The sequence below is a fragment of the Bos grunniens genome, chromosome 15 (assembly GCF_055505025.1).
Source record: "Bos grunniens cultivar Pamir isolate PY7600 chromosome 15, Bosgru_T2T1.0, whole genome shotgun sequence".
NCBI classification, from domain to species: domain Eukaryota; kingdom Metazoa; phylum Chordata; class Mammalia; order Artiodactyla; family Bovidae; genus Bos; species Bos grunniens.
Window position 1 is genome coordinate 32709324 of NC_141179.1, and position 21633 is coordinate 32730956.

Below are 21633 nucleotides of genomic sequence, written 5' to 3' on the forward strand. Positions count from 1 at the left end.
TGCCAGGCTTCTCTGTCCATGGGATTTTCCCCGCAAGAATACTGGAGTGGGTTGCCATTTCTGACTCCAGGGCATATTCCCAATCCAGGGACGGAACATGAGTCTCCTGTTGGGCAGGCAAATTCTTTATCACTCAGCTACCTTGGAAATATACGGTGCATGGTTGGTGTAATCCATGGATGCAAAACCTACAGGTCCAGAGGGCCAACCATACTTGGGCACCATTCCTTGTGATTTTCCATCCCTGGTTTAAGTCTTCCTCTGTGCATTCCGGATCATCGGTGATGATGGGGATATTGGGTGCATCTCTAACTACCAGGAGCCCTGACATCAGAGAAAGAATTCTGAGCAAGCTTTTGTGCTCACATGCTTGTCTGTGGTCTCACCTGCAGAAATGCACCAGTGTCGGGGTGACGAATACAGCTGCAGCTCTGGCATGTGCATCCGCTCCTCCTGGGTGTGCGATGGGGACAACGACTGCAGGGACTGGTCTGATGAAGCCAACTGTACCGGTCAGTATTTCCTGGACTCCCTGAGCTGCACTTGACCCGTTCATCTAGTGGGTAGCATTACCGCCCTACACGATTGCAGAATCAAGGCTCTAAGAAATGGACCTTAGAAACTAAGAGCTGGCCTGTGATCACCTTGTGCCAAAATGTTACCGGCTCTTTGCTTCCTTCGTTGAGAAAGTCTTGCTATGGAAGAATATTAACTGAGCAATGTCATGAGTGATACAGTTGTTTTACATTTTGGCTCAAGTTTATTTTCCTAGGAACAGTAGCGAAGAGTTTACAGACTGGCCCTTGGTCTGGGGCCCATACACTGAGGAGCAGTGCACTAGCTCATGTTTTGGAATGGAGCATCACGATGTTCCCTAAACATTGAAAACTTAAGTTGTGCTTGCACCTGTTTGGGGTAAGATTTCGTTAAAGATAAACCTGGAAACAGCAGAAGACGATGAGAAGAAGGCTGAGTGGTCTAAGATTCTAATTCTTCTGCTGGTGTTAGGTTAACTCATGTTCATACCACTATTTTTTGTGAATGAGTGAATGAATGAACAAACAAGGGCATGTACGTTGTGATGGAGTCGGGGAGAGCAAGGAGTTGGGGCAGTTGTAGAGGCGGAAAAACAAATCCTACTAGCTGATGAGTACATTTTCTCTGCCCCCTCCTTTAGAAATTGTTGCTTGATTCTACCTTAAATCCCTCCAGTGACAGGAATAACGATGTTTCCTTTCACCCTTTTGTGGCAAGTGAGGGCGGAGCTGGTATTTCAGGCTTCCTTTTGCCATCTATTGTTAATGGATCTTCATGCTTGTGAATTAAATCACTTTTCATTCTTTTTTTTTTTTTAAGATTTTTTGTCGTTGTTGTGGACCTTTTTTTAAAGTCTTTATTAAATCTGCTACAACACTGCTTCTGTCCCATCTTTTGTTTTTTTGGCCACATGGGATCCTAGCTCCCTGACCAGGGATCAGACCTGCACCCATTATATTGGAAGGCAAAGTCCTAATCACTGGCCCGCCAGGGAAGTCCCTCATTCCCGTATCTTAATTGTCCTGACCCCAGCAGTATCCTGGCAGTTCCTACACTGTCCAGCAGCTGGGATTTCAGAGCATGCTTCCTAATTTCTAAAAGCAGAAAAGGAAAAAGTAGATCTGCTATTATATCCCACCCTTGTGGTCTGCTTTGGTTTAGATTTGGTTTGTGAAGGACAGAAATGATCTTTTACTCCTTTGTGTTCTCCCAGTGCCCAGTTCAGAGAACCTTTGTTGATTGGGTAATTTGATACAACTGTAGTACTCCGTTTTATTTTAGAGATGCCCTTATGTGGCTTTAAGGAATAAATGGACCTACTCAAAGGCCAAATATATCACACTGTGATCTGTGATGTTGCCAGATTCCTGCCCACCTCGTCAGCTCCCCATCCCTGTGTCCTCTCTGGCAGTCTTGTTGTGTGCCCCTCTGCTTCTGGAAAGACTGCAGGTATTGCTTTCTTTGAAAGCCTGGCTCGCAGAAGGAGGGATAAACAAGGTCTCGGAAGGAACCACCATCAGCCCAGTAAGCACACAAGGGCTGTTTGAAAGCTTTTGGTTTGGGTGGATCATTGATTGATAAATTAGAGGGGTGCCTCTGAGCATTTCCATTTGTAAGTTTCATGATGACTGGACATATTATTAGCTCAACCACATTAGTCAAACTTGTGTTTCAGCTGCATGAGCTGGTCTTCCACAGTGAATTAACAACTTCATTTCTGTGGGTAGGCTTGTCACTGACCCTGGTTTTACCTCTGGTTTCCTCTGGCAGGACTGCGTGGGGAAATGTAGAGTGCCTACATGGCCACTGCAGCCTTGTTCCAATGGCTGTGCTTCCAAACCTTTTAAAGGCGATTGTCCATCTTCATCCGTAGATTAGTTGGAGGTAGTATGTGCGCTCACTGTGTGGTTGCTTCATTTCCTGGCCTAGTAAGTTAAGTCATGTGCAGAGCCGAAGAAGTGGGTCAGGGCCTGCTGACTTCTGGTGGGCTTCAGCTCTCATGCATGGTCTGTACTGGGCCTTTTTGTGGCTCTTCCCCTCTCTTGTTTTGCTTTCCATGGAATTGAGCCTTTTATTCTGCACCCCGCAACCCCCCGCCCCACATTGATTTGGAGCTTAAACATTTCATTTCTGTTCTTTTAACTGTTGCCCTAGACATCTTATGCATATTCCTAATATCTTTCCCCTCTCCTGGACCTGCCTTGATTCCAGTCTCTGCCCATAATGTCAATATTGACAAACTCAGTATATATTTAGTATTTTAAAACACGAGGACTTCCCTGGTGGTCGGTCCGATGGTTGAGACTCCACCTTTCCAACGCAGGGAGCTCGGACTCAATCCCTAGTCGGGGAACTAGGAACCCACATGCTGTGTGGTATGGCCCCCATCGCCCCCCAAAATAAAACCATGAAATACTTCATAGTTTAATTTTACATTTTAAAAAATCCTAAAATCAGTCATCGTTAGTATCTTTTAGTAACCAAACTTGTTTGTAGATACCTACCTGTCTGTCACTTCACCTTCCTGTGTTCACTGCTTCCTTCCTGTGTTCAGCCTTCAGCGTTTGTAGCAGAGTCTATGAGTCATAAACTTAAAAGTTTTTGCTTATATAACCATGTCTTCCTTTCATTCTCAACACTGAAATTGATGCATCTGGTTTTCTAGATTTGTAGTAATTGTCCCTAAGTATTTTGGTGGAATTATTCCATTTCTTTCTGGCCTCTTTTGTGTTGATTTCAATTCTCCTGTCAGATTATCTTTTCCAATAATAACTGACCTTCTTTTCTCTCTAGTTGCCTTTAGGTTTTTTTATATTTTGTTTGTTACACCTACCTAGGCGTGAAATTATTTTTATTTATCCTGTTCGTTGTCCTTCTAAAATCTGAGGATTTACATTTTTCATCAGTTTTCGAAAGCTGCAGCCACTATCTTTCTGCTGTGTCTATTTGCTGCTTTGTCTTCTCTTGTCTTTAGCAGCAGCTCTCAGCCATTCACTGGACTTTCTCATTCTGATATTTATACCTTTGGTCTTTAGATTTGCTGTCTCCTTATGACTGAGTTACTTCCTCAGATTTCTCTTCCAGTTCAACAGTCCTCTTTTTAGCTGAATCTAATCTCCTATTTCACACATCCACTGAGCTGTTTTTATTTCCATGACTGTATTTTTTATATCTAGAATTTCTATTTGGTTCTTTTTCAGATTTGCCTTTTATTTTTGACCGTCCTTTATGCTCTGTGTTATTTTTTACATTATTAATCATGCGAGTTGTGTTGGTACTTGCATTTTTTTTCCTCCTTCATTTTCTAAGAGTCCAGTGCTTTATAATAAGGCAGTGCTTTTCTTGTCACAGTAATTAACTCATCTCTTCTGCCCCACTTTTATTTGGCTAATGTTTTTGATCAGGTATCACAGAGGGTCTTGCTGAGTCAGGAGAGATGTGTTCATGTCAAAGAGTAAGCCATAGGATAGTGGCCTTTATTAGAAACTCTGATATTCTAATTTCATGATCCTTTGCCTCAGTAGCCTTTCTATTCTTAGAGTCATGATGGACCCTGCTATGCAAAGGATTCTTTTTTATCTGCCTCAAATTCTTTAGTCTATTTTAAAGTCCATCTCTTTCATCCTTAGAGTTAAATATTATCAATTGAACATATATCATTTATCAGACACTCAATGTCAGAGAGCTAGTAAGTTACTCAGAAGACAGAAGAAGAGACTGTGTTAAGCATTGCAGCCCTTCCTGGCCATTTGAATGAAATTGTGCAAATTAATTAGTCTTTCTCAGCTCAGCATCAGTGATAGAATCTGGAGATGTCAAACATGCCCTTCAGTGTTGTCCACTTGGAAACTCCATTAGCACTCTGAAATTGTTTTCAATTGAAATCCATAGGCTGAATAATAGTGAGTATTTCAGTGTGGCAGTGGTTTAGGTGACAGTATCTTTTATGATAGCGAGCAGGGCTTTGGTGAGGAATTTTTCAAAGGGCTATCAGATTTGTAAAACCAATAAATCAGAAGTATTCCAGGCAATGGCTGTTACCAGGACAAAGCTCATCTAACATGCAGGGACACATTTATTTTTCTTATCAGAGATAAGTATATTTTAAAAAGATATTTAATGGATCCTGACTGCCAGTATTGTAAATACTGAAACTTCCTGTAGATTTATTTGCATGTGACTGGACATAGCATTGGTCTTTGAGAAGGCAACAGATGATGGACCACCTTTTGTTGTAAAGTGGTTTGAAAAATCGGGGGCTTTGTATTTCAGACTATAGCCCCAAATAGCCTCAAATGCAGTAGCCATTCTAGAGGGCATTGGAAGCCCATTTTCCCAACCCTTGAGTCACTTATTACCCACCATCTCAACTGAATCGGTAACTATGGTTTGCACTCAACAACCCACTTTTGTTTGTTTTGCCTGCTCCTATCACAAGGACACCCTGTCCACACAGTTCAACCAAGAGAGCCTGTCTGTCTTGGTTATGTTATTTCATGCTGGTTGCAAACAAGGCCAGCCCTGGCTTACATTCAGCAGTGAACAGACACAAACTGCTCTCTGCATCAGAGGAGGGAAGGGAAATCTGATGGAGAAGGTGGCCAGTAGTGTTGCTTGGGTTGCAGGCAGATATTATGCATCTGAAATAGTCTCTGAAGTTTTGACATTTTCTAAATGACTTCCAGGTAGCCTCAGCCCGTGTATGCAAATGAGCCTGTTCGGTTATAACAGTGACTATTTCCCTGGCATTTTAGTTTTTTTTTCTTTTAATGATTGTGGAGGATGCCATGTGTTATTAGCGGGTAGATGTCACTCTTGGCTATCCAGAAAGTTAAGGAATTCTAGATTTCTGGGCCTGCTTTCTTTGTGATTTTAGATGCATCTTTTATGCTCTTTGGACTGGAGGTTTTCCACTTAGGAAACTGGGCAGTTCATTTAGAATGATAAAATCAGGCCCTTTCACAACTTACAGGGCTCTTTAGATATCAGTGCAGATGATGACATCAAGGTCCCTACAGTGTCTGGAGCAGGTCTAGGACCCAGTGCCCCGAGCACCCACGGCCTGTTCTTGTCCAGCAGAATCTGGAGGACTGAGAAGATTAAGTAGCCAGGTGGACTGGAGAAAGCCTAGGCTTTGGACTTGGACAGCCCTGGTGCTATGACTTCATTATCTTTGTTACTCTCAGTGACCTTCTGAGAGTCCTAAACCTCATTCTCATCTATAAATGGGGGATAGTCCTGACCTCACAGGTTGCTGTGAAAGTGACTGAGTTTTTAACGTGTACATCTGTGCTTGTGTAACACTGGTGAACCCCGAGGCTTGAGCTAATGCCCCTTCAGGAGACTGCATTCTGCTTTTAGGGTAGTTCCCCATCATACCTGTTAGAACACGCCAGCTTTGTAGTCAGCTGCTGAGGGTGATGGGGCTGCGGAGGTGAAGGAGGCCTTGACCATTTTTCTCTCTTGTTTCGTTGGCAGCCATCTATCACACCTGTGAGGCCTCCAACTTCCAGTGCCGAAACGGGCACTGCATCCCCCAGCGCTGGGCGTGTGATGGTGACATGGATTGCCAAGACGGCTCTGACGAGGATCCGCTCAACTGTGGTAAGTGTAGGTGCTTTGGCCCCAACCCGCACGTCTCCCATGTCTGCTGTTCAGGAAGAGGGATAACGGATGGACCAGGAGATGGACCAGAGTCCCCACTGGGCCTGGCGAGCACTAGTGAGCTCGCCCTTGCTGTGTGGCACTGTTGTTCGACGTGTAGGTCTGGGCTATGTGATTTTAATTATTTATTATAATTATTTATTTATTAATTTTTGGCTGTACTGGGTCTTTGATTGCTTTGCACAAGCTTTCTCTGGTTGCGGCGAGCAGGGACTGCTCTTTATTGAGGTGCACGGGCGTCTCGTTGCAGTGGCTTCTTTTGTTTTCCGGAGCACAGGCTTTAGGCGTGCGGGTTTCCGTAGCTGCTGCCGGTGGACTCTAGTGGTTGTGGCGCACACAGGCTTATTCGATCTGAGGAATCCTCCCCAGACCAGGGATCGGACCCGTGTCCCCTGCATTGGCAGGGGCATTCTTTATCACTGAGCCACCAGCAAGTCCTGTAATTTTAATTCTTGTGCAAGCAGGTTGCCTCCATAAAAACAAGAAAAGAAATGGGAAACCCACTAACCCACCCAGAACACTAAACACGGTCACATTACCAGTGTTCTGCCAGAAGTTAGCCAACAGTTTCTGTATAAATGGCATACTTTATGGCTGAGAGGTTGCTGTGATGGTCCCTTGGGAAAATGGGTACCACTCATAAGCCAGACGGAGAAGGCAATGGCACCCCACTCCAGTACTCTTGCCTGGAAAATCCCATGGACGGAGGAGCCTGGTGGGCTGCAGTCCATGGGGTCGCGAAGAGTCGGACACAACTGAGCGACTTCACTTTCACTTTTCACTTTCATGCATTGGAGAAGGAAATGGCGACCCACTCCAGTGTTCTTGCCTGGAGAATCCCAGGGATGGTGGAGCCTGGTGGGCTGCCGTCTATGGGGTCGCCCAGAGTTGGACATGACTGAAGCGACTTAGCAGCAGCAGCAGCAGCATAAGCCAGAACTTTTTCAGTGTAGTTGATTTAAAGAAGGACTCTGAGATGGTTAATAGAAATTAAACATAAAATAGCTGCCACACAAACATAATATATAAAATGCTTTTTCACACCAAATTAAATATATATTTTATATTGGAGTATAGCTGATTTATGGAGAAGGCAATGGCACCCCACTCCAGTACTCTTGCTTGGAAAATCCCATGGATGGAGGAGCCTGGTAGGCTGCAGTCCATGGGGTCGCTAAGAGTCAGGCACGACTGAACGACTTCACTTTTACTTTTCACTTTCATGCATTGGAGAAGGACATGGCAACCCACTCCAGTGTTCTTGCCTGGAGAATCCCAGCGTCGGGGGAGCCTGGTGGGCTGCCGTCTATGGGGTCACACAGAGTCGGACACGACTGAAGTGACTTAGCATAGCTGATTTACAGTGCTGTGTTAGCTTTAGGTGTGCAGCAAAGTGATTCTGTTTTGCTGTTGTTTAGTGGAGAAGGAAATGGCAACCCACTCCAGTGTTCTTGCCTGGAGAATCCCAGGGATGGCGGAGCCTGGTGGGCTGCAGTCCATGGGGTCGCACAGAGTGGGACACGACTGAAGCGACTTAGCACAGCTGATTTACAGTGTTGTGTTAGCTTTAGGTGTGCAGCAAAGTAATTCTGTTTTGCTGTTGTTTAGTCACTAAGTCGTGTCCACCTCTTTTCAACCCCATGGACTGTAGCCCATCAGGCTCCTCTGTTCATGGGATTTTCCAGGCAAGAACACTGGACTGGGCTGCCATTCTCCAGGAGTTCTTCCCAACCCAGGGATCGAACCCATGTCTCCTGCTTGGAAGGTGGATTCTTTACCACTGAGCCACCAGGGAAGCTTGATTCAGTTATACATATACATATATGCATTCTTTTTCAGGTTCTTTCCCCATATTGGTTATTCCAGAATTTTGAGTATAATTTTTTGTGCTATACAGTATGTCTGTTTTAGTTATATACAGTAGTGTGTACATGTTAATCCTGTGCTTCCTCTGTGGCTCAGCAGTAAAAAACCCACCTACCAACCAGGAGATGTGGGTTCAATCCCTGGGTCACAAAGAACCCCTGGAGAAGGAATGGCAACCCATACCAGTATTCTTGCCTGGAAAATTCCATAGGCAGAGGAGCCTGACAGGCTACGTCAATGGGTCCACAGAGTTGGACACGACGGAGTGACTGAGCACATTTATTCATTAGGAGCCTTATGCCAGAAACCAAGGGCAGAGGCCACTATCCACATTTTCTATTATTTCCTGCCTTACATCCCTAATTTTCGTGGAACTGCAGTCGTCTGCATGCTGCTGTGTGCTCTGCTGTCTTCATGGCACAGTGTTCAAGTTGTTTCCAGACATCTGTATTTCTCCGTGGTTAGCATTTTCATGGCAGATGCCCATCCTCTTTGCATTGTTGCTGTGACGTCGCTTACTTGGTCGCTCCCTGGTGGGGTGATGTCCGTTTTGCACTGTCATGTGTCGTAAAAACGGTTCATGTCCTTGGAAATGAAGGCTTAGTTTTCTTTTGAGATACTACTCCCTGGGGTTATCCCTCCATATGGAAGTGCTGGGTTGCAGGTTCTGATCCATTTCCATGATTCTTGTTGTTTCCAGATTTTATTTCCAAGCGATTATACCAAATGGATCTCCGTTAGTAACATATTGGATGTTTCCCCAAGCCTCTCTTGATTTTTACTTTTTGACTTGAGTGAGTGGTAACTTGTCTTGTACAATTTAAATTTTAAACTTTTGAAAAACCTTTTCATGCCGAAATCTACTTCCCCATCTCGTGGCACTCATTCACTGTTTCTGTTTTGATGTCCTTTGAACACTGTCCTGGGGATGATGACTTTTTACAGGATTAAAACACGTTTTCTTGCCTTATCCCTGATCCTCCTGAAACTATTCTGCCAAGAGTTGGGTTTACAACTGACCTTCTAGAAGTGATTCTTAAGCCAAATGTCTGGCAGTTGCTTTCTGTTCGGGAGAATGGATGACCTAGTACTAAAAGTTCTCCACTAAGTGCAAAACCTAAGATTCTTAACATTTATGGGGTAAAGGTTCTTCGATAGGGCTTTGGTTTAGAATTTCTGAAGAAATAAAATGCTGAGTGATGTAAGAGAGCTTAAAAAACCCCAGGGTCTATAAAATCAGGGTTCATGTCCTCTTTTTTCCCATCTACTTGGTGCTTTCATTTCACTTTTCATAAAAAAAGTTTTGAGTAGATGACACATTCACACAGTTCACAGTGGACAAGTGTAAGGACATTGGACAGTAGATGTTCTTCTCCCATCTGCAGATGTTCTTCTCCCATCTGCCGGTTTCCCTGATTGCTGTGTATCCTTTCAGAATGCTTTTGTGCATATATGCAAATTTAAATATATGACAGGTACTTGTCCTGTTTTTACACATGCAGCATGCCACGCACGTTGTTGGGTACCTTGGTTTTTCAGATAACTGTCTATCTAGGACATGTGTTCACCAAGTGCTTCTTCAGTCTCTCTATACCAGTCTGGTGTTCCTGTGTACAGTAGCTTATTTCACAGTCCCCTGCGGATGGATATGTAGGTGGCTTTCAATCTATTACAAACAGTGCTGCAGTGAATAAGCTTGTTGCTCTGTTACTTTTCACTCATGTGGGTAGATTACATTTCTGGGTCAGAGTATGTGTATATCTGTAATTGTGATAGCCCTCCATAGGGAGACACACATGTGGGTATAAATATCCGCGCCACGGTGATGTGAATGTCTGCCTGCTTCCTCACTCTGCTGCTCCTTGCACCACTTTCCAGAGAAGAAGTGCAACGGGTTCCGCTGCCCAAACGGCACCTGCATCCCATCCAGCAAACACTGCGACGGTCTGCATGACTGCTCGGACGGCTCGGACGAACAGCACTGCGGTGAGTCCTCACATCGGGCTAAATCCTCTCCTCCCCTGGTACCTGCCTGCGTCAGGTCCTGCATGGCCAGGACCCTGAGGGGGTGGAGGCAGAGAAGCATGGTTTGGGTGAGGGAGAGGAAGCGGGGGGCCACGTAGGGTGACCGTGGAATTAGGTCATGGTCCATGATCATCACTGTTCAGCTGCAGTATGTCCTGTGAATGGACCAATGATCTGGAATTGGACACTTATTTCTCCTCCTCCATTGGTTTTGCTAGTTGCTGATTATCACTCGGCTAACAGTTTTAGGCACGGCGACTCTGTATGCCATGTTTTCTTTGGACCCAGAAAGGTAGTCTGGGGTCAGTGGTGTTCATCCTTGGGAAAAGCAGGCTGGAGATCCAAGGATGAGTTAGTGTGGCAGTTCAGGCGTAAAGGCCACCTTCTTCCCATGTCCTCACATGGCCTCTTTGCCTGCATCTCTGGTGCTGCTTAGAAGGACACTACTCATATAGATCCTTTTAACCTTATCTACCTCCCTTAACCTGGATTTCCTCTTTAAAGCTCTATCAGGGAGCTTCCTTGGAAGTCCAGTGGTTAAGATTGTGCTGCCAATGCAAGAGGCATAGGTTCAGTCCCTGGTCGGGGAACTAAGATCCCACATGGCATGTGGCACAGCCAAAAACAAAATTAATTAAAAAAAGCACTGCCCTTTGTCCAAATCCAGTCACAGTGGAGATTAGGGCTTCATCATATAAATTGGCGGCAGGTACAGTTCAGTGGGTAACATCGGTCCTTCATAGAAGGGGTTTGCCAGGCCCCATATTCGAGAGTCAGTGTTCTGTGATAGTGGTTAAGGTCGTGGGCTGTGATGTCAGGCAGCCCTGGGCTTCACTTTTGGCTCCACCCTCATCAGCCGTGTGCTCTTGGCAAAATACATAATGTTGCCGTCCCCTGTGCTTTGTTTGGGACGCAGGACAGTAAAACCTCTCGTCATGTGGTGCTGGGAGCTTAACGAGGTCCTGAAGCTCAGGGTTTGCTCAAAGCTTGTGGTTGGTAGTGGTGTCCATTACCCCCGCCTCCTGAACGCGCGTCCGGTCAGAGCGTGTCCCGCCGTGGCCCATGAGGCCCCCAGCTCCAGGGGCTCACGGCCCCTTCCCCTCCTGGTCCCTTTCAGAGCCCCTGTGTACTCGCTTCATGGACTTCGTGTGTAAGAACCGCCAGCAGTGCCTCTTCCAGTCCATGGTGTGTGACGGCATCATCCAGTGCCGGGATGGCTCCGACGAGGACCCGGAGTTCGCAGGATGCTGTGAGTCGGGGCGCTGGAGAGACTCGGGTGGGCCACCCCGGGCACGTGCCTCCGTCCAGTTTTCAGGTCTCCACTGAGGGTCCAGACTTGCGTGTTCTAAGAAAGGCTCACCTTGGCTGCTTCGGAAGCTTGCTTGTTAGTCGTTGGTGCACAGCTCAGGGGGGCGGGGTCAAGGTCGACAGTGGTCTTGGCCCACATGTCACCTCCTTCGCAGCCTTTCTTGTGCCCCAGAGTGGCCCCTCACCTTGCCGCAGTGTCTGTGCCCCACTCACCTCCACTCTGCACACTGAAGTTATTTTGGCCGGCCTCCCCAGCTGGCCTCTCTGTGTGTGCCCGAGAGCCGGTCCTTGTCTCGTTCACGGCTACAGCCCTGTCCCCAAGACTGCCCTGCCTGCATGATAGTAGGGACTTGCATCAGTCTGCTCAGGCTGCCCAAACAGAGGACCACAGCCCAGGGGGGCTTAATCTCTTAACAGTTCTGGGGGCTGCAGATCAGGGGTTAAGGTGTCGGCAGGGTTGGTTTCCTCTGAGGCGCCTCTCCTTGGCTTGTAGACGGCCATCCTCTGTGTCTTCACTTACTCTCCTTATGAGAACACCAGTCCTGTTAGATTAGGGCTCCATCCTAATGTAATGACCTCATGTTAGCTTAGTTACCCCTTCAAAGACCTTATCTGCAGATGTTGTTGCAGTCTGAGTTGCCGGGGGCCAGGCCTTCGACTTGCTTTCGAGGAATCCTCCAGCCGGGCCATCTCTTGGTGGAGGGCCTTTGTTCTTGCCTCTTGTTTCCAAACAACAGTGCCGCGTTGAGCTCTCCAGTGTGGAAGTAACCTGGACTTATGTATGTTGGTTCCTTCCCTAGCCCGAGACCCCGAGTTCCACAAGATGTGTGACGAGTTCAGCTTCCAGTGTCAGAACGGAGTGTGCATCAGTTTGATCTGGAAATGTGATGGGATGGATGACTGCGGCGATGACTCCGACGAAGCCAACTGTGGTAAGGAGACCTCAGCTCTGCCCCCGGGCATCCCAGGCTCCAGGTCACACGGTGCTTGGCTTTGTCTTCTCCCTCTTCAGCCATAGTTCCTTCCAGGTCTTGAATCTGCATGTAACAAATTGAGTCTTAAAGTGAGAACCTACCCCCTAGCAGAGATTGGTTGGTTGGTTTAGTCATTGAGTCATGCCCAACTCTTAGCAACCCCATGGACTGTAGCCCACCAGCCGCCTCTGTCTGTGGGATATTCTGGGCAAGAATACTGGAGTGGGTTGCTATTTCCTTCTCCACCAGCAGACGTTAGGGTGTATTTATTCTATTTTCTTTCTCCAGTTAGGAAGTTGACATTGTGTATAAGGAATATGGTAGAGGAGTTATGGTAAATATTTTGGAGTATATTTCCCCCACCCCCTAAATGTTACAGATGTCACAGCATGATGGAATCATTGTTACTAATGGGTTATCATCAACAGTTAGGGCATTCCTTCAGTAGACTATCAAAATTCATACTTGGGTATCAGGACTTCCCCGGTGGTCCAGTGGCTAAGACTCTGCTCCCAATGCAGGGGGCCCAGGTTCCATCCCTGGTCAGGGAACTAGGTCCCACATGCCTCAACTAAGAGTTTGCATAAGATTAGAACCATAAGATCCCATGTGCTGCAACTAAGACCTGGTGCAGACACAGAAATAAGTAAAATAATAAAAGGATAAATATTAAAAACCCACTCGGGTGTCATTTGCAAGATGTAGAAGCATAGGTCAGAGAATATGACCTCGGGTCCAGGGAGGCAAGGTTTTGTCCAGTTTGTGGATATGTTCTTGGTCTCCCTCCGGTCCGGGAAGCTGCCTTGTCCTCTGGGAGGGTCATGCGGGCTGCCCTGGGGCTTGGGTGAGGAGCCTGTGGGTCCTTGGAGGCCTGTGTTCACGCCGTGCAGGCCATACAACTGACCCTGCGGTTCATCCCCCAGAAAACCCCACGGAGGCCCCCACCTGCTCCCGCTACTTCCAGTTCCAGTGCGAGAACGGGCACTGCATCCCCAACAGGTGGAAATGTGACCGGGAGAACGACTGTGGGGACTGGTCTGACGAGAAGGACTGCGGAGGTGAGGGTTGGGGACGGCCCCGCCACCCAGACCACATAGAACTCACCTGTCTCCTCAGCGTCTGGCTTAGGCAGTGATTTTGGGTGGGTGGGTCGGGCGGGTAACTGAGTTGTTTTCTCTTGCCCTCCCATTGTGAAATCGGCACAGTTGGCCTCTCCTGTTCCCAGGGTTGTTCTTTCCAGGGCACAGTGGGCACTTGAGAGACTGGTCCCGTGAGTATGGGCTGCAGACCCACAGCTCCTTGTTAGAACAGCAGCCTCTGACCCCACCCGAGCCTCCCTCCTGCAGTGTGTCCCGCAGTGTAACAGGCACTCTGGGTGACGCCTGAGCCATGATGCGCACATGTGTACGTGATACATGCCGAGGGGCCACACAGGACTGTCCCTTTCCTTTTTGGTGTTCTTGTCCCTGAGCTGCTCTTGAGGTGGTTGGGGTTGAGTGAACCAGAACTGGTTTAACCTGGATAGGAATCAATTCTCCCATCTTTGCACCAGCCTGCACAAGGCCCTGCAGAAGCAAACGCATCTGAATACTAGCCCAGGGCAAATATAATAGGTGAGGTGAATCTGCTCCACGGAAGGGAAGGGAACAGTGTGTCTTGACACCCCTCCATATGTGATTCTTAGATGAGCCACTGCTCAGAGCAGTCCTGGCACACAGCCCCCCACCCCACTGCCCCTCAGCTGTGCAGCTAAACCTGGGACATCATCCTGGTCTGGGACACATCGGGGTCTGAGCTCAAGCTTCCTGTAACATTTTGGGTTTCCTTGTTTGGTGTTTTCCTCAGATTCACATGTTCTTCCCTCCCCCACTCCCGGGCCCTCCACATGTCTGCCCAATTACTACCGCTGTAGCAGTGGGGCCTGCGTGATGGACAGCTGGGTGTGCGACGGATATCGAGACTGTATAGACGGCTCGGACGAGGAGGCCTGCCCCTCGCCTGGTAAGTATGGCCCCAGTCCTGACCCGGGCACCTGCTTCAAGGAGAGGACCTTTGAGGCTGCACCCTGGGTGGCCCAGGGCAGTGCCCTGCCCTGGGGGACTCTGCTCTGTGGCCAGGCTCCTTCTCACCTCCAGAACAGGGAGATCCCGGGGCACTCAGAAGTCATCTTCCCTCACTGCCCTCTGTACCTGGCTGACCACCGTGGCTGCTTCCTCTCCCAGGAGGTTACCGTGGGGATTGTAAGGAAGGTCTCTGTACTAAACTCTGCTAAATCTCTGGTTTGCTAGTTGGCAGCCATCCTATTAAAAGAAGGGTAAGCAGTGCCATCTAGTGGCTGAACATGGCAAGGCACCTGGAGGTCTGTGCTTTCACTGTGTTGCTGGAAGCCGGGATAAACCCTGAGACCCTCGTCAAGGCGCCCCGGTAACTGCAGGCAGAACTGTGTCTTTTTCTCAACAGGTTTCCATTTCAGAGTCAGTTATAATAAGAGAATAGATCATCACTTGCCGCGGTTTATGTAATTCTTTTCAGCAAATTCCTAGATCCTTTAAGACTGTTTTCAACCCATCTCTTCTCTGTTTAAAATCGTGAGTGGTGGGATTTCCCTGGCAGTCCACTGGTTTAGACTTCACCTTCCAATGCAGGGGGCTCAGGTTCAATCCCTAGTTGGGGAGCTAAGATCCAACATGCTTTGTGGCCCAAAACCAAACCAAAACGTAAAAAACAGAAGCAATACTGTAATAATTCCATAAAGACTTAAAAAATGGTCCACATCAAAAAATCTTTAAAAAAAAAAAAAAAAAGTAACTTTTTAAAAGGCTCATCACTGGTTTATGCTTGTCCTCTTGTCCAGAAGATAGACCCTAACCCTTGAGTCCTATTTTCAAGGCCCTGTTTGAGCCCTGTTAGACCCTTTGTCAGAGAAAGCAATGACATCCCACTCCAGTACTCTTGCCTGGAAAATCCCATGGATGGAGGAGCCTGGTAGGCTGCAGTCCGTGGGGTCGCTGAGGGTCGGACACGACTGAGCGACTTCACTTTCACTTTTCACTTTCATGCATTGGAGAGGGAAATGGCAACCCATTTCAGTGTTCTTGCCTGGAGAATCCCAGGGACGGAGCATCCTGGTGGGCTGCTGTCTGTGGGGTCGCACAGAGTCAGACACAACTGAAGTGACTCAGCAGCAGCAGCAGCAGCAGCAGCAGACCCTTTGTGCTTGCCATGACTTATCACTTCCATACGCTGGGCTCCTCACTTGCTGTGGACAGACCTGCCTCTTGTTTACTTAGATTCCTCCAGCAGAACTTGTGCCCTGTCCACCTTGATGTTGTCCCCCTTCTTGCCTTCTGTGAAGCCCACTGTCCATCAGGGCAGACAGAAGCATGGGATGCCAATATGTCATCACTATGTCTTGCATTACAGCATGTAGAGCACCTGTAGGGAATCACTTGGGTAGTTTCTAAAAAGTGTAGAATATCTTATGTATTTATATATATTTTTTCTATGTTTAAAAAAATGCAGAATCAGAATTTCTGCCTGGAGCCCATGAGCTCCCCATGTGAATGACAGGTTGACTGATTGTCTTGTGGGGATAGGGAGGCGGGGGAGTGGAGAGTCTCACGGCTGCTTTAACATCTTTCAATGGCTCCCTTATATAATTTTCACCCTTTTCTCTCCTGGCCAAAGGATACCATTTTCCAGTCTGTTTGCAGATTCTGTGAAGTTGGTCTTAATGGAGCTTAGCTTTCTCCCGTGACAGCCTGGGATAGAGTCCTCTCTTCTCTGAAGTCTCTAGCCACTCAGCCCTGTCTGTCAGCTTCCCAGTTTCCAAGGTTCTGTTGCTTTTGTCTCCATCAGGGGCTTCCCAGGAGAGAAGCAGGGTGAGATGCTCGTGTCTTATCAACCTGCCATCTTCGCCAGAGCTCACATGTCTGTTTGGGTTCCCATCGAAATTCCCAGAGCACCGACATCCCCAGCACATCTAACAGGTCGCTGTTGCTGGCCTCAGTATTAAAAAAGTGAATTTTAAAAACCTTTTCTTCTAGCCAATGTGACTGCTGCCTCCACGCCTACCCAGCTCGGGCGGTGCGACCGGTTTGAATTCGAGTGCCACCAACCGAAGAAGTGTATCCCCAACTGGAGGCGCTGTGACGGCCACCAGGATTGCCAGGATGGCCAGGACGAGGCCAACTGCCGTGAGTGGTCGGCAGGGCCGTCTGCCCCCAGGGAGGCTCCAGGAGAGCAGGACAGCTCGTGCTTGTGCTTTGGGTCTCATATTAATAAATTCTGGCCTTATGCCTCCATTTTAGAGATAGGAAAGTTAAGCTTCAAAGAGGATCACCTCGTCCGCAGCAGATTGGAGCATTTACTTAGTATTTTCTTTGTACAAAACTGTGATCTTCTCATCATAACCATGTGGAAAGTTCTTGTAAGGAGGAATACTCCAAAACAACACAGAAATTAAATGGGGATTAGCATAAAATCCTGCACTTACATGAAAAGACTGAACAAAGTGGACCTTTGGGACATTCAGATAACAGGGCAGGTTGATCCAACACTCATCAAAATCATAGTAGGAACATCTGAGCCAGATAAGTACGGTAAGAACATTAACCGTAATTAACAAAGAGGAAATGCAATAGGACCTTCCTCTTGGGTGAGATTAATTCATTAATGGGTGTTCTTGAAATAAATATCTTTTGCCTGTTTCAAATCTGTCTTGTACATAAGAAAATCGCTTGGTTAAGGGGCTTCAAATCAAGATGTGCTCTATCTACAATTTTCCTCAATCCGTTAATCGGATAACCCCATCAACAAAGGAAATGAGATTAGCATGACATGCCTCTTCTTAGAGAAGCTGGCTCCTGAAGGCTACCACATTCTGTTTTAAGTGCCCATTAATCATCTGTTTAAGAACCAGTTTAAGCATTTTCAGACAACCTTATTCCCAGTTTCTAAAATCCATGTTTTCTTCCTTTGTAAATATTGAGATGTTTCCTAAAGAAACGTCAGACATCTTTCAGCTTGACTGTTATCTGTTTTTTGATTATATTTTACCACGTTCTTAGCAAGTGGAGGGGTGGTAATTCTGTGATGGGGCTCTTGGTATTTTCCATAACAGTCCCCTCTGAGCATAGAGTCCTTCCCTGACTCTCCTGTATAATATCCCCGTCAGTCTCTTCCAGTTACTCTCAGTGTGTTTCTTTGTAGTCCTATCACTGTCTAAAATAATGTATTTGTTTGTTTACTTGTTTGCTATTTCTCTCAGTAAGCTCTGTGAGGGTAGGTCCTTTGTTTCAGGTATCACCATATCCTTAGCATCTTAAACAGTATCTGATTCATGATAGAACCTCCCTAAAAGTTCAATGGATGGATGGATAGATAGATAAATGGGTGGATGAATCCCATCTTGGGCTTCTGAGGGTGTTCACTAGTGGTTCTAAAACTTTTCTAAGGGCTTCCCTGGTGGCTCAGTGGTAAAGAATCTGCCTGCCAATGAAATGTGGTTTTCAGAAGTGGGTGCAGTGCCTCAGCCAGAAAACAGGATTATCTAGTTCTAGAACAGAAGTTCTCAGGGCTGGCCAGTTCTGAGGAATCACTGAGGAGCTTGTAAATCCTGCACGTGCCCAGTGCTGTGTTTCTGCCTCAGTATTTGGAGCAAATCTCTGTGCTTCACAAGTTCCCCAGAAGGCTATAAAGACCCGTTGTTAGTAGACTCTCTGCTGCTGGATCACCACCCTGGTTTAGTGGTCTGTTTGGCTTCCTTTGCGTATGGGTAGAGTCATGGCGCATCGTGTGCATATTTGCATGGGGCGGGGAGTGCTAGTTGATGAGTTCCCTTTCCCAGAACCTGGGAACGCTTTTGTGACTGTGGACCCTCACGTGTTGCAGCCACGCACAGCACGCTGACCTGCACGGCCCTGGAGTTCCAGTGCCAGGACGGTGAAGCCTGCATCATGCTCTCTGAGCGCTGCGACGGCTTCCTGGACTGCTCGGACGAGAGTGATGAGCGTGCCTGCAGCGGTGAGTGTGGCCCCCCAGGACCCCTGGCTCATCCTCCACCCCGCTGGGCGGGGCCCAGGGCAGAACCTCTTCGAGCTTTGCCTCAGTCTGAACATGCCAAGATTCTCGCTCACTGTTGGAGCTCCAGAGGAGGCCTGTCCCACCTCTGATACGGCTTCCAGCTCACCTTGCCCCTCTCAGGGAGATGCTGGTCGAGACTGGGGTTTTCATTTTGTTTTTTTTGCTTTAGTCCTTGTGTTGGTGGGCTTCTCTGGTGGCTCGGACAATAAAAAATCAACCTCTGCAATGCAGGATACACAGGTTCGATCCCTGGGTTGGGAAGATTCCCTGGAGGAGGGCATGGCAACCCACTCCAGTATTCTTTTCTGGAGAATTCCACAGACAGAGGAGCCTGGCGGGCTGTGGTCCACGGGGTCTCAAAGAGTTGGACACCACTGAGCGACTAGCCCATCACCACCTCGCGTTGAGGCATTTTTGCTCCTGCAGTGCCTCAGGCTTTGCGGTGGGGTGAACTCCATCCTTCTGTCTGAAATGCATTTAGCAATCTTTTGGGGGCTGTTATCACAGAATACCACTGACTGGGTGGCATGAAAGCAACAGAAACTTATCTCTCACAGTTCTGGAGGCTGGAAAGTCTGAGACTGAAGCCCAGTAGATCGGTGTCGGGTGAGGGCCCACCTGTTGGTCCACAGACAGCCGTGTTCTCCGTGTTGTCCCATGGTGGAAGGAAGTGCTCTGGGGTCTCTTTTATGAAAACACTAGCCTCATTCACTAGGGCTCTGTCCTTAGGACCTAGTCACCTCCCGAGAACCCGCCTCCTAGTACCATCACATTGGGGTTGAGGCATCAGCATGTGGATTCTGGGGCACATAAGCATCTCAGTCTCTAGCAGTCACGGATCCCGCCATGATAGTGTCCTTGGATTTGTGGTATTCTCTGTTGAGAATCAGGTTTGTCTCAGTGCAGACAAGGAGGTGAAATGCAAGGAGAAATATCACAACTGGAAATTTAGGAGACCCTGGGGAAGGGTGGATAGGAAGGTTTGAACTCTTTTTTTTTTTTCCTGGGGTGTTTTAAGATGATGTGGCCAGACCATGCAGAGCCCAGTAGGTCTGCCTGAAACCAAGGAACCTCCTGTGTCCTTTGAAATGCAGAGATTTGTAAGATATCACTTGCTTTTCCCCCCTTTTCTCTCTCTAGAGGAATTAAATGTATACAAAATACAGAATCTTCAGTGGACAGCAGACTTCTCTGGGGATGTAACTTTGACCTGGATACGGCCCAAGAGGATGCCCTCTGCTTCTTGTGTGTATAACGTCTACTACAGGTGGGTCCCTTCTTTGCCACGGGAGAAGAAAATGATGTTTTTATTGCCACCGGGTATTCCATAAACTCTTGTGTGTGCACCAAGCAACTCCGTTGACAGGTTCAGACATCTTGGCCACCCCATGCTGCGTTGATGCAATGCTGTCTTTGTTCTCTTGGCCAGGGTGGTTGGAGAGAGCATATGGAATACCCTGGAGACCCACAGCAATAAAACGAGCACAGTATTGAAAGTCTTGAAGCCAGACACCACATATCAGGTCAAAGTCCAGGTCCAGTGTCTGAGCAAGGTGCACAGTACCAACGACCTCGTGACCCTGAGGACTCCCGAAGGATGTGAGTGCCACAGGGACAAGCACTTCTGTGGATTTTCAGTTTCCCAGGATGCTCAGGGACAGAGCAACGTCACTACATGTGCCGTCTATGTATCTAAGTTTATAGTCCTGGCTGAGCCACTCTCCTTATTATAGCACATAATTTTTTTAAAAAACACCATCCTGGTTTTTGAAGTATAGTTGATATATAGTGTTTTAGGTAGGTACATAGCAGAGTGATTGAGTTATGCATGGATCTCTCTCTTCTTTTTCAGATTCTTTTCTATTATAGGTTATTATAAGATCTTGAATATAGTCCCCAGTGCTATACAGTAGGTCCTTGTTGTTTATTGCTTCAACTATGCCCAACTCTTTGTGACCCCCTGGACTGTAGCCCCCCAGGCTCCTCTGTCCATGGGGTTTCCCAGGCAAGAATACTGGAGTGGGTAGCCATTTCCTTCTTCAGGGAATCTTCCCGATCCAGGGATTGAACACGCGTCCCTTATGTCTCCTGCTTTGGCAGGCGGGTCTTTTATGACTAGGGACACTTGGGAAGCCATTTTATAGAGAGCAGTGTATATCTGTTAATCCCCAAACCCTCATTTATCCCTTGATCCCTTTCCCCTTTCGTAACCGTACATTTGTTTTTGACATCTTAACACAATTTTTTTTTAATTGAAGTACAATTGACCCACAACACTGTGTTGGTTCCAAATGTACGACATAGTGATTCGATATTTGTATAATTACAAACCGATTACCATGCATAATGTTTTTCTCTCTTAGGAAGTTAATTTGATCTCCCCATCCCTGCCCTCTTTTGCATTTCTTATCTAATTTCTGTCTCTGCCTTCCATCTCTAGGTATTTCCCAGTATTTAGTGCTTAGGAGATCAGCATCATTAACACATGAAGCATGTCAGAAGTATTTGGGGCACACTATAAAGAAATTTACTGAAGCTCGAGGGTTAGAGAGTTCCCTGCTTCCTCCTTCACAGTAGTTGACGTTGGGTGACTGCACTTGTTCCCATGACCTTTGCTCCCCAGGTTTTGTGAACTTTTCATTCTCAGTTGCCGTCAGAACCGTGTTTACATTCGGATATGTTAATATGAACTCCTGTTTATCTGTATGTGCATGTGTGTGGTTACACATAAAATCCTTATAGGTATATGTATCTGCACAAGTTAGTGTAAGCGTGCATTTCCTTGTTTCCTCAACTGGGAAGGCTGAAAAAACTTGGATAGTGTTGAGCACGCCTGTCACTCAGTCCAGGTTTCTAATGCTGCTCATCAGTAAAAGGACACAGGGCCCCTTGAAGGAGTCCAGGCCGGGGAAGGAGATCCGGAAGGTGGTCTGGCCAGGAAGGGAGGACGTGCTTACTACGTGAAGGCCGCCAGACAGAAAGACTAATGTCACGTGATAATGCTTATGTGTGGAAAAGAGAAAACTGATACAAATGAACTTATTTACAAAACGGAAATAGACACACAAACATAGAAACCCAACTGGGGAATTGGAGTTGGTGACGGACAGGGAGGCCTGGCGTGCTGCAATTCATGGGGTCGCAAAGCGTCGGACGCGACTGAGCGACTGAACTG

The 21633-nt window shown here is 47.2% G+C and overlaps 1 protein-coding gene across 10 annotated transcripts in view; it reads left to right on the plus strand.

Moving 5' to 3' along the window:
• SORL1 (sortilin related receptor 1) overlaps positions 1 to 21633 on the plus strand; it is a 170560-nt gene that overhangs the window by 118634 nt on the left and 30293 nt on the right. For all 10 annotated transcript variants that reach the window (XM_086338350.1, XM_086338353.1, XM_086338360.1 and 7 more), the window contains 11 exons: positions 393 to 512; positions 6016 to 6141; positions 9946 to 10053; positions 11210 to 11341; positions 12201 to 12332; positions 13298 to 13432; positions 14220 to 14375; positions 16421 to 16570; positions 18267 to 18398; positions 19599 to 19725; positions 19888 to 20057. In XM_086338350.1, coding sequence (XP_086194476.1) covers positions 393 to 512; positions 6016 to 6141; positions 9946 to 10053; positions 11210 to 11341; positions 12201 to 12332; positions 13298 to 13432; positions 14220 to 14375; positions 16421 to 16570; positions 18267 to 18398; positions 19599 to 19725; positions 19888 to 20057 — 1488 coding nt within the window. The remainder of the gene's footprint in view (positions 1 to 392; positions 513 to 6015; positions 6142 to 9945; positions 10054 to 11209; positions 11342 to 12200; positions 12333 to 13297; positions 13433 to 14219; positions 14376 to 16420; positions 16571 to 18266; positions 18399 to 19598; positions 19726 to 19887; positions 20058 to 21633) is intronic.